General features: G+C 34.6%; 2 protein-coding genes across 2 annotated transcripts; one reads left to right on the top strand and one right to left on the bottom strand.

Annotated features, from left to right (window-relative positions):
• Positions 1-286: 286 nt before the first annotated feature.
• Positions 287-8940, bottom strand: cog8 (component of oligomeric golgi complex 8). Its single transcript, NM_001013506.1, is given in 5 exon segments — positions 287-961; positions 2767-2935; positions 3018-3836; positions 6518-6725; positions 8602-8940. Coding segments are annotated over 5 exon segments (1905 nt in total). The 5' UTR covers positions 8931-8940; the 3' UTR covers positions 287-581.
• A 71-nt stretch (positions 8941-9011) lies between these two features.
• Positions 9012-15472, top strand: nip7 (NIP7 nucleolar pre-rRNA processing protein). The gene is given in 5 exon segments (NM_001020590.1): positions 9012-9149; positions 11857-11943; positions 13058-13196; positions 14911-15051; positions 15147-15472. Coding segments are annotated over 5 exon segments (543 nt in total). The 5' UTR covers positions 9012-9093; the 3' UTR covers positions 15267-15472.
• Positions 15473-16685: the final 1213 nt, after the last annotated feature.

Genomic DNA, 16685 nt, shown 5'->3' with positions numbered 1-16685 from the left:
CGCATTTTAATTTGTGGTCCTGATTTGACAAGGGGGCGGAGTCAAGGGAACTTGGCCATTTACAGCAGGCCCGGACCTACTGGGCTGTAAGACCACCTTGGTGATACTGTGTCTCCAGGTGATGATGTTGCTTAAATTGAGGCAGGTCCGGGCCTGCCGTAAACGCACTGCTTGATTTTTATTTGCAGTTCTTTTTTTAGTTTGCAAATTTCATTTTTATTTCTCCAAACTCAATTTATCCTTTGCAGTTCTTTATTTTTGTGAGCAAAATTTATTTTTATTTCTCAAAAATTTACATTCACTTTGCATTTATTCATTTGTTTTTGCTCAATACTTGGAAAAAAATGGTTTATTTTATGGCCCCAGATTTGCTACATACCATTTTTCCTTCCCCAAATAAAGTCTTCAATAAAAATGCATCCTAAACCTTTTTTAATTGTCTGAACATGGTTATTAGATTCATTTTTCCTTTCCCAAATAAAGTCTTCATTAAAAAAAAGCACCCCAAACCCTTTTATAAGTGTCTTCACATGGTTATTTGGTTAATTTAATAATAATCTTCACAAAACAAAGTTGTTGACTTAATTTGACAACATCTCTTCAACATCAGGCAACTCGTCTGTTAAGTTCTGTGCATCAAGAGTTATTTCCGGCTCTGTGTTTGTGTTGTTTTGCTCTGTATGAACCGCTTCAGCAGAAACATCATCTTTTTGAGGATCAGTCACAGATACAGGCTCCTCCGGCTCAGAAACAAAGGGCTTTTCTTCATGCGGTGTAACATGTTTGTCTGCAGTCGTGGGATCTGATTCAGATGTCATCAAGCTGTTCAGATCTGTGCAGAGATCCAGGACAGGAGTCACAGGCTCTTTTTGGGGCAGAACAAACTGCAGTGGCTCCAGAACGGTGTTCATATTGATGCAGCCCAGACTGCCGTACTTTGAAACTTGGGTTGGAGGGACACCTACAGTACAAACGCAAGATAAAGACTAAATCAACATTAATGTAGATCACAAGACTTCTTCATTATAACATCCACAATACACTAGAACAGTGTCCTATATTTTGCTATCTTAAGAACTTTTATACAAAAAGTATATATATATATATATATATATATATATATATATATATATATATATATATATATATATACACACACACACACACACACACACACACACACACACACACACACACACACACATATATATATATATATATATATATATATATATATACACACACACACACACACACACACATATATCTATATATACATATATATCTATATATACATACATATCTATATATATATATATATATATATATATATATATATATATATATATATATACACACACATACATACACACACACACACACACACACACACATCTATATATACACATATATATCTATATATACATATATATCTATATATACATATACACACACACACACACACACACACATATATATATATATATATATATATATATATATATATATATATATATATAAACAGTTCTGTTTGGTTCTCCAATCTGATTGGTTGTTGGCTGTGCAATATTCAGCAAAAACAGCACTCACACATACATATAGCAATTGTGATAAAATCATCACAATCAATCTAAATGAATTAATTTTTTTAATTAATTAAATAGCTAATTTTTTTAATTTTACATTTTTTCTACCAACTCCGCCTTCTTTCAAAAATGAAATTCTCTCTTCCTTCACTCTCTAGAAACTGCCATAACTTATAACCTCCCGGTTGGACTATTGCAACTCTCTCTAATTTGGGCTGCCTAAGTCTCAGATTGCTCGCCTACAGTAAGTGCAAAATGCAGCAGCTAGATTTTTAATTAAAAGCCCGAAATATGCACACATCACTCCTATTCTGAGGTCTCTACATTGGCCACCGGTGACACAAAGAATCGAATTTAAAATCCTTCTCTTTGTGTATAAAGCCCTACATGGTCTTGGCCCTCATAATTTATCCCAACTGATTGTTAACTACACTCCTCAAAGACACTTGCGTTCCGCTGATCAGTTTTTATTAATAATTCCAAAGGCCCACCTCAAAAGTAGGGGCGAACGTGCTTTTGCCATAGCAGGTCCTCGCCTCTGGAACTCTCTGCCATTAGAGCTAAAAAAGGCTTCGTCGCTGCCTATTTTTAAGTCCAAATTAAAGACGCATTTATTTATTATTTATTAGCATAAGTCCTTCCCTTTCAGAAGGGGGGGGGGGGTGTTGGGAGTGGGGAGGGGGATCAAAACGGTCATGTTCTCTACTGTGTTTAGTGTTGGTCAACTGTGGTAGCATCTTTTAATTAGGAAAAAATATTTTATTATTATTATTACTATTTTTGATTTTGATTTTTGCTTTTGCTCTTTTATTGATAATTTTTCTATGTTCCTTTCTATTATGTGCTTATTGCTGTTTTTACTGTTTTATGCTCATATCATGTGTTTATTTTCTCTGTAAAGCACTTTGTGCAGCCCTGTGGCAGTTGGAAACGTGCTTTATAAATAAATAGAACTTGAACTTGAACTAGAGCTACTCAAGTCATCTGGGGATATTGTATTTATCTAACAATCTTGCAGTAAAATAAAATATCGCAATGTCAGATTTTCTCAATATGGTGCAGCCCTAGTAGTATGCAATTTTGGACGCAACCTGCAGTTGTGCATTTGCACCCTCTAGTGGCTAAAATTACATACTGTAATGGTGTTAGCTAGCAATTGATTTTTATCAAGGATATTTACCTAGTATGAGAGCGAGCTGGGCCGGAGGGAAGAGAACTTGTAAACATCGGTTTAAGAAAGGCACCATGTCCTCGGCAAATGCACTGCAGAACTGAACAAACAGCTCCCGTTCACGGCTGCTGAAGGCGGATTCTTCAGCTCGATGGAAAACCAGGATCAGCTTGGTCACCTGATACAAAAAAACAACCCTGTTACAAAAACATTTCCACAGTTTCTGTCTGACCCCGCTTATTATTTATGCAAATAATCACCTTAATAAGGGCTTCCTCGATGCATCTGCTGACTTCCTGCGCAAGTCCAATAGGACAGCACAGTCTCAAGTCATTAAAGGCCGTCAGGACATTATTAAGGAAGCAGGCCAGCGGAGGGAAGTCCAGCAGGGCCATGGGGGGCTGCAATGTGCCCGGCTGGGTGCTCGGGATGGCCGGCGGGATGGTGCTTCCAAGAATTGACGGGAGGGAAATCAGCGTATACAAGTTCATGTCCTCCTGGAACTTGTCCACCGCTTCCTGAATAGCCTTCCGGAAAGTATCCATGGCAACCTGCTGAAATATAGGAGCGAGTTGGCCACGGAAATCAGCACCAACCCGACTAAAGGAGAGGCCGAAGTACATGCACTGACCGAGCAGAGAGTCCAAACGGCTTCCCACCCCACGGTGGAGGTCCCGATTGAGGGTCTCCAGAAATTGCGCCACCTGTTGCACCACCCAACCGTGAAAGATTGCACTCTCATTCAACGCCTGACCACCAGGGGGCAGCAGAGGATCCTCGTCTGAGAAGATAGCGCGATACTGGGTTATGATGTCGAAGAGGTGCACCCGGCAGGTTTCGATGGTTTTGGTAATGTGGAAATATGGGTCTTCATCTGGGATGGCGGTGAGAATTGATCGCAGCCAACTTCCGCGAGCTTGCAGAAACTTGACGCGCAGCTCGGCTTCGGTGAAAACGTCCATTCTACGCAAGTAGCCAATCACACGCAGGCAGACTGGAAGCTGCGAATTGCTGCGCAGTTGTTGAAGAAGTTGGTTGAGCATGAGCTGAGCGGACAGTCGGACCTCGTGCACAATTCCCTAAGACAACGCAAACAGGAAAAGCTTTGGGTCAAACATTTATGGTGTTTTAAAGTTATTTTTATCCTTTAACTGTGAGCAATTACATGCAAATGTCAACATTGCCATGAGAAAAATTCTGTTTTCACCAAAACAGCAAAATAATCCTTAGATTTTTTTTTTATAGTCCTGCATGATTCATTGTTTTTAAACCAAAATCACGATTAAAAATGGTGCAATTTTGAAGTGTTACTCTCCACCACATATATCATGGATCAGCTGTGATATCCGCGTAATATAGACTGTAACGGTGAACGTTTAACTGTATCTGCGTCACTCATCGGTAGGCTCACACGAAATCTGCGCACGCAAAATTCCACAGATCATCACAGCCCATCATTGTTTCGGTTTATTAATTTGTGTAAATGTGTGTAAATTTATATTTATTCAGTTTTTTTATTAATTTTTTTAATTAATAAATTTTTAATAGGGTTTTTCTCAACATTAAAACAAGACATTTAAACATCTGAACATCACATTACGACAAAACAACTCCAGAATAACATACAAAACTTAAAAATAATAACAGCAAACAATTAAATAAATAAAAAAATAAAATAAAAATAAGTACATAAATAAATAATAATAATAAATAAATAAAAATAAAAAAAGGAGTTAATATAGAGTATAATTATTTACATACAACATCAAAAATAATTCACTCTTTAGCCTTGATGTTTTGTTTAATTTCTATTCTGCTGTCAGGTCTTATTGGTTGCAAAAGTGTAGAAAGGGATTCCAAATGCTTTAAAAGTCTTTTAACTTCCTTTTTATAATTTATGTTTTTCCAGAGCGAGATTATAGGACATGTTCTTGATCCATTGATTAGAAGAGGGCCTTTGAGTCTCTTTCCATTTTAATGCAATGAAGCGCTTGGCCTGCAGCAAACTAAACTCTATTAGTTTGCGCTTCTTTGTATGCACAACCAGAGGACTTGGGTTGACATGAAATAACCACATTTTGGGGTCGAGAGGAACATTTTCCTCTGTTAATTGACAAATTAAATAAAGAGTCTCCTTCCAACTCTTTACATTTCCACAATCAATAATAGAGTCTACCTCTTTCTTCTCTGCATTTTGTACACTAGTCAGGAATATTTGAATTGAATTGAATTGATTTAGCTTTACTTGGGTAATGCTTGTTCTAAAAAGCCATTTATACTGCAGTAGTTTACATCTAGTCTTGATACTATGAGTTTGGGCAAATACACATGATTCTTTCCATTCTTCCTTCGAAATATTTTCCTGGAGATCATTTTCCATGCAGACAGGTAGGATGGAGAATTTTCTTTTAACCCCACCAAGAAGTATTTTTAGTTAATTTTAGTATTATTGACAAATATGAAAAAGTTCATATAATTTATTTACAATACAGTTTGTAAAGTAATATTTTCCGTCTTTTAGAAGATATATTATATCTTCTATATGAGACTTGCTTTGTTTACCAAATAAAGTGGATCTAGTTGGATTTGCATTATAAACATTAAATATAAGTTAAAAAGGTATTACTTTTCTGTTCATATATTATGGTTTTAGTTATGATATTCTGAAAGTCATTCTGCATAAATCCGCAGATTTTTAACTGCAAAAAAAAATAGCAAAAAAAAAAAAAAAATATATATATATATATATATATATATATATATACACATATACATATATATATATATATATATAGATTTATAATATTTATAAAATATATAAGATTTTATATATGATTTATTAAACTGAATTTAAAATACAGCAGTTATTTTCTTAATTTTTCATGACAACTAAAAACTTTATTGAAAAAATTTGTTTTAAATAAACAGTAGCATAGTGTAACGCAGTGTTTCTCAACTGGTGGGTCGCGGGAACATTTTCAGTATATCGTTGAGTGTGTGGTCAAAAAAAACAACAAAAGTTTAATTTTTAACTTATTTTGACTTTTATTTTGAAATGCGTACACGACAATCGTACCGTTTGACATGTGAAATTTCATTTAATTATAACAACTAATATATCGAAGCTCAAGTACGACCCTAAATATGTAAAGTATGGATTACATAAATTGACGACAAAAAAGACTTAAAGCCTCAGTGTGTCATAAGTAGCGAGGTGCTCTCACAAGAGCATGAAACCTTCTAGATTAAAACGACATTTAGAAACCAGACGACATGTTTTATTAACAATTCAGTTTAGTTAATGGTAACTGAACCTTTCCTTACCCTGACCACTGTTTACAGTATTTGTCGTTTGTTCTTTGTAATAATTCTATAATTTGATGCATTTTGTTAAATGATGGCAATAAAATAGTGTTTATTTGTAAGTCTTGGTGATTTTCTTATTATTTATCTGTCAGTATTTGTGTATGTTAACAAATAATTACAAATTAATTAAATTTCCTAAAATTTTACTATTGTTCCTAAAAATTTGGGTCGCGGCTTAATGACCATGTAAAAATGTGGGTCCCATGGCCAAACCAGTTGAGAACCCCTGGCGTAGCGGACATTGTGATTATGCTTGGTCTTTCTTTGGTGCAGTTAAACCCACCGCAAATCGCAATTTTGATCAGATAAACCACAATTAGATTTTTTTCTCCAAAACGTGCGGCCTTAGTTTATTATATCTTCAATTACTGATGTACAACAATATCATATGTACCTGAATGACAGGAAGAGAGGAATGTTTCTTCTCCAGTCTCTTGACATACGCGGCCAGCTCCAGCGCCTCTTCATAATATCCGTTACGAACACACGTGTCCATCAGCTGAGGAATCTCCAGAATCTCCAAGATCTCAGTGTGTCGATTCAGTGTCAGGCTGTTCATACGCCTGCTGACGCTGATCTCATCGGCCTCCTTAATAAAGCCTCTGCAAATAAATAAGAGAACATTCCCCCGGAAAGCTAGTCACTTTAATAATTATTACTGCACATATATGCTGCTACAGTTTTGCACATTTTTCATTCCCTGCTAGATTATGCAAAACAGTTGTTAACATTTACACATTTATGTATATAAAGCCTTCTTTATTTTTATTATTTATTTCACAGTTTATACTAGGCTTGGGCGGTATTCAGATTTTTATATCGTCAAACTATCTCCCTATTTTACCTCAGTATACGGTTTTACCGTACATGAAGGCTGTGCAATTTGGGGAAAATATCTAACTGCAATTTTTTAGACAGATATTGCGTTTTCGATTTGATTGGCGATTTAATTTTGTAGTCAAGCTTCAGCTCAATCTGTATCGTAGCTTCTTACTGCTAAATGCAGTGAGTGTTAGTTAAAAAATGAACTGAAAAGATATTAACTTACTAAAACATTTATTGGATGTGACGTCTCTCTGTTATAGATGTGACGGATGTGAAATTGCCACTTGTGTGACTTTGGTAAATCAAATAGAATCGTTTGAAAACATTGACAGATGCATTTTTGAGTATTTTTAAAGTACTGTAAAATACTTACTTACACAAAAAAACCAGAAACTGTTTCCGTATTTTAGTGAAAACTTCATTATTTTCATGGCAAGGTTGACATTTGCATGGAATTGCTCAAGTATTATATAATTTTCCCCTCCCAGAGTAAATGCGCAACTGCCGTCTGTGTGTGACAGTCTTACTAGTCAATTGAGTGAGCACACTTTCGTTCTTCCGCCCAATCAGAATTGCACAATTGAACTATGCGGAAAACCCACAAAAAAACAGGAAAGCGCGGACGAGTGGGATGGCGGCGCCTGCCGCTTCAGAAGCATTAATAGACGAATTCACATCAAAGAAATACAGCATGTTGATAATATGGGAATATTTTGGTTTCATTTGTATGAGCTGTCACAGAATTGTTGCCACAACTGCAATTTTTTAGACAGATATTGCGTTTTCGATTTGATTGGCGATTTAATTTTGTAGTCAAGCTTCAGCTCAATAATCTGTATCGTAGCTTCTTACTGCTAAATGCAGTGAGTGTTAGTTAAAAAAATGAACTGAAAAGATATTAACTTACTCAAACATTTATTCAAATTTATTTTTAAATATTTATAAATGAAACACTCATTTTTCTCTGGAGCAAATAGCAAACACAAATAAAGTGATCTTAACTTTCTGTAAACTAGTTGAACTCAAATTAGGGAGATAGTGAAGCTTATTAAAATAATAATAATAATAATAATAATAAAAATACAGAGCACTTAGCAAACTAACATGGCTGACACGACTCTGAAATTGTACTTTGCTGTTGCTGTTACATTGGCTAGCAAAGAAACCCTCACAGCAAAAATAAAAAAAGTAATTTTAGAGCGTATCAATCATATTATTTATTTAATTACCCATTAATTAAATTGTATTTTATGAACGTCTACCCATGCCTCAACCTCACAGTAATGTGAAATATTAAATATTGTTGTGGTGTAACAAATTATAGCTATATTGTTGCGAGTATCCGCAGCTGTATCCCTTCTAGACTTTACCCAATGACTAACATTTACAACATTGTTTACAGTCAATTAAACAGTGCTATTGCTGTTTTAAAGTCATACTTACATGCAATTTCAGATATATTCAAATATTATATATATATATATATATATATATATATATATATATATATATATATATATATATATATATATATATATATATATATTTGAATATTTAAAGTAGCATGGTAAACAATAACAGAGACCGTGTCACTAGCTGTCACTGGCCGAATGTGCCAACCAACTTTTACCGTCAGTGAGAGTGAACACAAACCTGCATTTCTCGGTAAAGCTGGGCAGCTTGTGCAGCAGTTTAGATAGGCAGTTCTCCACTGTGCTGAAGTCAGTGTAGATGTGTTGTGTGCAGTCAGCAGTCCTGATGAAAGTCTTGTAGTTAGTGAAGGCCAGCTCTCGGGTCTGCTGGAGGATCTGCGCGCGCTCCTCTGACAGGCGCTCGGGCTCGCGCGTCAGCTCATCCACGCCGCAGGCGCTCAGCTGCGACAGATACGCGGCGAAATCCGGATTTTCCCTCCAATTCTCGGGAAAACTATCTTTAAATATTGAAGCCAGGATACTCTCATCTTCCACGTCTACGGCAGCCATGATTAGAAGTGTTGATACGGAAGTCGTCAGAAAACTTTATTGAAACAGGTTGACGTCACAGGCGTGCGACAGATCCAACCCACGTGGCGTACACACTGCGAGAGCGGTTGTGTTTTTTCAGATCTACGGTCATCTGGAAATAAAATAGTTATTAATTTTCATAATGCGTCCGTTAACAGACGAAGAGACGAAAACGATGTTCGAGAAACTCTCTAAATAGTAAGTGACACGCTATGTCGCTTGTTTATAGCAGGAATGTAACGCTATTAGCCAGATTATGTCCATGTGTCAAGCTGCAAAGCTCAACGGTTGTTCTGTTTTGTTTATTAAATTAATCAGTGTATTATTATAAGTGGTGTAATATTAGTCTCTTCTGGGTTTTTATTTTTAATATTCAGTAGGATTTTATTTTTATTTTGCACTGTTTGCACTTGTGATTTACATGAATTGATTCAACGTGGATTCAAGAAATGTTATTGTTTTGTTTATTAAATTAATCCGTGTTTTAGTAATTATTGTATGCTTCTAAGTTGTGTTATATTAGTCACTCTTGGATTTTTATTTTTAAAATTTCATGGTAACTTTAATTTTTATTTTTGTGTGCACTGTTTATACTTGTGATTTACATGGATTAAGGTAACATGGTGTTAAAGTTGGTTTTATATTCACACTTTCAGACTTCCTTTTTAATATAATTTCATTAATTTTCTTTTCGGCTTAGTCCCTTTATTAATCAGGGGTCGTCACAGCGGAATGAACCACCAACTTATCCAGCATATTTTTTACACAGTGGATGCCCTTACCGCTGCAACCCATTGCTGGGAAGCATCCATACACACTAATACACACACATACACTATGTGCAATTAATCCTATCCAATTCACCTATACCTCATGTGTTTGTACTAGGGTAAACCGGAGCACCCTGAGGAAACCCACACGAACATTGGGAGAACATGCAAACTCCACACAGAAACGCCAACTGACCTAGCCGAGGCTCGAACCAGTGACCTTCTTGCTGTGGTGACAGCGCTACCCACTGCGCCACCTAATATAATTTCAGAAATGTATTATTTGAAAATACAGGGTGGGCCATTCATATGGATACACCTTAATAAACTTATTGGGAATTTCACAAAGAAAACAATGGTGTGCTTGGTTTTAACATAACTTTATTCTTAAATGGGATGTTGTATTTGTTCGTGCTGTGGCAACAATTCTGTGGCAGCTCATACAAATGAAACCAAAATATTCCCATATTATCAACATGCTGTATTTCTTTGATGTGAATTTGTCTATTAATGCTTCTGAAGCAGCAGGCGCCGTCATCCCACTCGTCCACGCTTTCCTGTTTTTTTGTGGGTTTTCCACATAGTTCGATTGTGCAATTCTGATTGGGCGGAAGAACGAAAGTGTGCTCACTCAATTGGCTAGTAAGACTGTCACACACAGACGGCAGTTGCGCATTTACTCTTTGAGGGGAAATTTATATAATACTTGAGCAATTCCATGCAAATGTCAACCTTTTCATGAAAATAATGAAGTTTTCACTAAAATACGAAAATCGTTTCTTGGTTTTTTTGTGTAAGCAAGTATTTTAAAGTACTTTAAAAATACTCAAAAATGCACCTGTGAATGTTTTCAAACAATTCTATTTGATTTACCAAAGTCACACAAGTGGCAATTTCACATCTGCCACATCTCTAACAGAGAGACGTCACATCCATAACGACACTTTTTCCTCATAAATGTGAAAATATTAAATAGAACAAAACCAATCATTTTATTTATAGTGAACCAAGTCTTATCCTTTTGATTATTATTGTATCTTTTGGGTTGTGCAGTTTATTTCACAGAATTTCTACAAAGCACGTTGTATACTGTAAACTCAAAGACTTTTTTTTGTCACATCCATAACGCATGATTATTTTCGCCATTTAAAGTACAAAACATCTTAACAGATTGATATTTTCTGGTCCCATTACTCTGTGGTCAGTTGTTCTGGAAAATATAAACAAAAGTTTCAATATAATGTTAACATATACTTTCTATGTGAATTTATGTTTTGAGTTTTTACTGCAGATGTCACATCCATAACGCCGGAATTGCTCATATATATTTCATATCACAGCCTCTTGTGATTAGGTAATCGCAACGTTTCAAATCGCAATTGCAATTTAATATCGATTAATTGCTCAGGCCTAATTGGGAGCATGTCACAAGGTGTCACTGTTCAAAAATGAACGAATGTGAAAATATAAAACCAACTTTACCTCAATTATACATGACATGCACTGTACTAGTATTATTATAACTCTTATTTGTATAATTGCTTCTTCTATAAGTATAATTCTTATCCCTTTAACTGCCCCACCATTGCATTTCTTAGCTCCTACTAATGTTGCTAGTTAACACACTCAATACATTTTTTTAAAATTACCAAATGGTTGATATGTCAGATTATAGTAAAAGTACCGGAATTATTAAATATACTATAAAAAATCTGAAAATATGAAGTGTAAGACCAATTTATAAAAAAAAAATCTAAATATAACATTTTTGAATACTAAATCATCTTTTTTAAGTATGCCATCAAATATTTCAGATTCTCTTTGAACATGTTTTCTTGTTTTTTCTCTCACAATAAAACCAAAATCATGTGTAGTAGTGCAACAGGATTATGTTTGTTTGATTTCTTTGTAAGCCATCAATGCTGTGTGTGTGTTATTTAAAACAGTCATTCTTTAGATGATTTTAACAGCCAATATTTAAAACAGTCAAAATATGGTCAAACATTTGGTAGAGCAGGCAGTTCAAGGGTGATTTACATAAATATTGTGTATGTGCGCTGTGCAATAGACCTGCAAATGTTTACATGACTGCAACATTAATGGTATTTAATGGTATATAAATGAATTGTGTCCAGCATTGGGGAGAACATCAAGCTTCTTATCGATCGGCCGGATGGGACTTACTGTTTCAGACTTCATAATGATCGAGTATATTATATGAGGTAAGATTGTCTGTTATCTTAGAAAATAAATAAAGTATAATGTGAGCTAGCTTTTCCTGTTGAAATGTTCTGCTCCTTTAAGTAGTGAATTGGCTTTTAACTAGACGAGTAATTAATATTTAGGTCCCAGAGTAATTTAGTCAGTATTTGGAAGTACACTTGCATATAGTTGAACAGAATAGGGCACTTTTCTGCAATTAAAGCAAAACACAATCATTTTCTCCATAGGGAATTAATTTTATATGCCTATGTTGATTGTTCAAATTAATGGAAATATTTTCAGAACAACAATGTGTAATAGCTGAATTCATGCAGAAAACCTACATTACCCATAATGCCATATTGAAAATCCACCAATCAGAGAGATAGATCTTTAACCAAGTTAATTGGCTTTTGACTAAACAAGTAATTAATATTTAGGTCTCAATTTAGAAGTACATTTACATATTTACATATAGTTGACCTCAAAGTGAACAGAATAGAGCACAATACTTTTCTGCAAGTAAAAAAAAACTTTAATTTTCTTCAAATGGAATGAGTTCTCATAAACTTTTGTTGATCCAATTTGTTCAAATTAATCTAAATAATTTTCAGAAATGTCATGTGTAGTAGCGGAATTTGTGTAGAAAAAACTAGATTACCCATGATGCTGTATTGAAAATCCACCAATCGGAGAGATAGATCTTAAACAAAGTTAATTGGATTTTGACCATACAAGTAATTAATATTTAGGTCTCAATTTATTCAGTATTTAGCAGTACATTTACATATAGTTGACCTCAAAGTGAACAGAATAGAGCACAATACTTTTCTGCAAGTAAAAAAAAATCCATTAATTTTCTTCAAATGGAATGAGTTTTTAATATATCTCATAAACTTTTGTTGATCCAATTTGTTCAAAGTAATCTAAATAATTTTCAGAAATGTCGTGTATAGTAGCGGAATTTGTGTGGAAAAAACTACATTACCCATGATGCTGTATTGAAAATCCACCAATAAAAGAGGTCCATCTTTAGCTACATCTCTCGATGGTAAAAAGAGCTACAGATGATAAAATGTATGAAAGTTGCAAATGTGAATAAGTAATCTGTAATTTATTTGTTTTCCATTTTAGTGAAAAAATCCTGAAGTTGGCAACAAATGTCTCCAGAGATAAACTGGTATCAGTTGGCACGTGTTTCGGAAAGTTCACGAAGACACAAAAGTTCCGCCTGCACATCACAGCTCTCGATTTCCTCGCACCGTATGCTAAGGTACATATTTAGTTTTGATCATGTAAATTTTTTTACAGTAACCATAGCCGGTTTAGCATCCTAACAGGAAACAAATCTTTTCAAAGTTTGCAAAAAAAGGAATAAAAATCACAAATAGGGATGCACCGATACCATTCTTTTGGAACCGATCTCATCTCGATGCCAAAATTCTGAGTATCGACCGATACCGTTTTTTGTATATATTAACATAGTTCTGGTATAATTTATCTTCTTTAGTGAAAATTACACACCTATAGGCCTACTATATAGATGAATTACGATGTTTGTAACCATTCAAGATGCGCGCACAGGCAGGTGGCAGAAAAAAAAACAGGGAGCGCTAGCATTTACAGCGAGGGAATGACATCCGATACGGTAGAGTTCGTTGTTGTCTTAAAAATAATTTATATCGAATAATTATTATTTACATAATGCTTTCAACGTAGTCTAACAGCTTGTCACCCAGTGATAAGCACAGTGATTCGGCAAAATTAACGTTAAAGTGAGCAGCGTTCATCTGACTGGTCCATTTGCGATAGGATCCCAATGGATATTGGATAAAACAAAATGGCGAAGCATCCAGCTCCAAATATACAATTTCATTGATGATTCTAATTAATCTCAATCTCATTAAAAACCGAGGTTCTGCCTAGCCAAAGACAAGGAAAAAAGACGTAGCTAACGTTATACAAGGCCTGGGTAATCATCAAGCAAAACAACTGCATTCTGACAGTGAACTACACCTGAACTTACGGCAGGGTATGTGACATTTCTATAAAAACATTTCTGAACAGCCCTCCATCCGCTGAAAACGCACATCACGTGACCACACAGACACACACACACACACACTGTCATGCGCTCCTCTGAGCTCCAGAGAGCAGTGCATGTCGGACAGTTTATGAAGGATGTAGCACTGAATCGCGTCTCACTATAGTTGTTAAACGTGATATTCAGACATTCCAAGTCTCCTGGAAGTTGGGATTCTGGAAGTTCCGGAAGTCTCTTTGCATTTGCGGGACTCATAATGCCCGCAAAACGAGTGATAATCGTGTGGCTCCCTCCCGCTCCTCAAATAAGTTGCGCGTCCTTCTCACCCTCGGATCCCTCCTCGCTCCGCGTGCACTCTATCAAGCTCAACCCCCTCGGCCCTGCTTTTTACAAGATGATGATGCCATCGCCCATCGCGATGTTTCACATTAGACAACTTGCAATGCCAAATTTATTGACATCGCCTAACCCTCTTGTCCAGTGTAATTGTGATGTCCATGTCATATAAATAAGTAAAAAAAAACAAAAAAAAACGTCTAAGGCCAGTTTTACTTAATAAAAATCAGTGTTCCTGTATCTGTTGTTACACGCAGTAAACAGCAGTGAATTCTGTGATCTGTTGAGCTTCGAGGCCAATCACAGTCATTTCTGTTGAGCATGTGAACACAACGGCAAATCAGCCCTGTTTAAGAATGCGCTCAACAGCAGGAAATTTACATATTTTTAAAATTCCAGTATCGTGCAAACCACAACCATCAAATTAGTTTCCATCTATTTGGACAATCAAGTCTCGCCCTACTTTTTATTCACTCATGAAGCAGTTTTACCTAAACTGTACATCACAATAAGGAATAGTTATCAACAATCAAAACTTCTCTTTCATTTCAACTTGCAACAAACTGGCTGTTTTCATATCAGTAATACACAATGTGATGTGATGTAGTTTAAGGTGTGGGTGAAGCCGGGATCGGAGCAATCATTCCTGTACGGAAACCACATCATGAAGTCCGGCCTGGGCAGAATCACAGAAAACACAGACAAGTACCAGGGAGTGCTGGTGTATTCAATGGCTGACGTACCACTCGTAAGATATTCCTACACTTCTTTTTGAAAGTCTTATAACTCTGGTAATGTTTGGGAGAAGTATGCTGTTGTTTTACCGTTTTCATCTGATTTCAGGGTTTTGGAGTTGCAGCGAGAACAACACAGGAGTGCAGGAAAGTCGACCCCATGGCTATTGTGGTTTTCCATCAGGCTGATATTGGAGAATATATCAGAAGTGAAGATACTCTGACATAAGACGATATCATTGCTCAGTTTGGCATGGACGGTTCATTACATTCTGGCGATTGGATACCTTTATTTTTTTCTTCCATCTTATAGGCGTGACATGCTTTGAATTCAAAGCATTATTGTCATCATTTTTCACCCTGTTGCCTTCTTTTCAATGTCTAAATACATATGTGAGTTTCTGTTAACCATTTCTGTATTAAAGAAATACTAAATTAAGTCAAGATTTAGAATTTTGTGATGTGATTTTTATTTATTTTTATTTTTATTTTTTTTGCAGGTTATTGTCTTCTGCTTATAAAAGAACACAGGGCAAAGTAGGAAACAATACCAGACCAAATGACATCTTACAGAAACTAGTTAAAAGTAATGTTAAGGTAAACCTGTGTCGATGTGCAGTTTTTAATAGTTTGTTTAGCAAGACTAACTTCAAACTTTCAGACTAATTTCCAATTTTCAGTAAATTAAGAGACATCGGCATCAAACTTAAACATGGTTCAATAAATTCGGTGCAAATTGTTAGAGTGACTTTTTTTGTTTTAATAATCTACATTTTCACAGGCAGGTTTTTAACATGAAAACTAAAGCACAAAAGTAATATCCTGCAAACTAAATATTTACATTTTCTATGAATTTTCATAAAGTATTTCTTGGTATTTAAATTTTTTTATTGCATTTTGGGTCATTAATAATTCATTCTATTTTTTTAAATACACATGTATTTTTTTAATAGTTAAAATGTTTTATTATAAAGTATCACATTTCATCAGAAAATACAGAAAACCTAGAAATATTTAAAAATCGCATAAATTCATAGAAAATTAAAATATTTGCTTTGCAAGATTTGCTTTTGTTATATATATATATATATATATATATATATATATATATATATATATATATATATATATATATATATATATATATATATATATATATATATATAAAGATATAGATATATATATATAGATATATATATATATATATATATAAAGATATAGATATATATATATAGATATATATATATATATATATATAAAGATATAGATATATATATAGATATATATATATAGATATATATAGATATAGATAGATATATATAGATATAGATATATAGATATAGATAGATATAGATATATATATATAGATATAGATATAGATAGATAGATAGATAGATAGATATATAGATATAGATATAGATATATCTTCGCCCTAGAATTATAAGGTTCTATCCGAGTTCTGAATGATTTTGAGATATTGAGGTTCAAAGTTTTGGCATTCCATGTAGCAAACAATATGTCTATAACAGTTCTCTTTTATACATTAACATGACAAACACTAAATGTACTCCAAATGTAAATTATTCAAATTCTCTTACAATCGCAAATTGGGATAAAACAAACAGCAAATGCAGATAGAAGCTTCTGA

The sequence above is a fragment of the Danio rerio genome, chromosome 18, assembly GCF_049306965.1.
Source record: "Danio rerio strain Tuebingen ecotype United States chromosome 18, GRCz12tu, whole genome shotgun sequence".
Classification (NCBI taxonomy): Eukaryota; Metazoa; Chordata; class Actinopteri; order Cypriniformes; family Danionidae; genus Danio; species Danio rerio.
The sequence above is the reverse complement of the archived record's forward strand: the minus strand, read 5'-3'. Positions and strand labels throughout refer to the sequence as shown.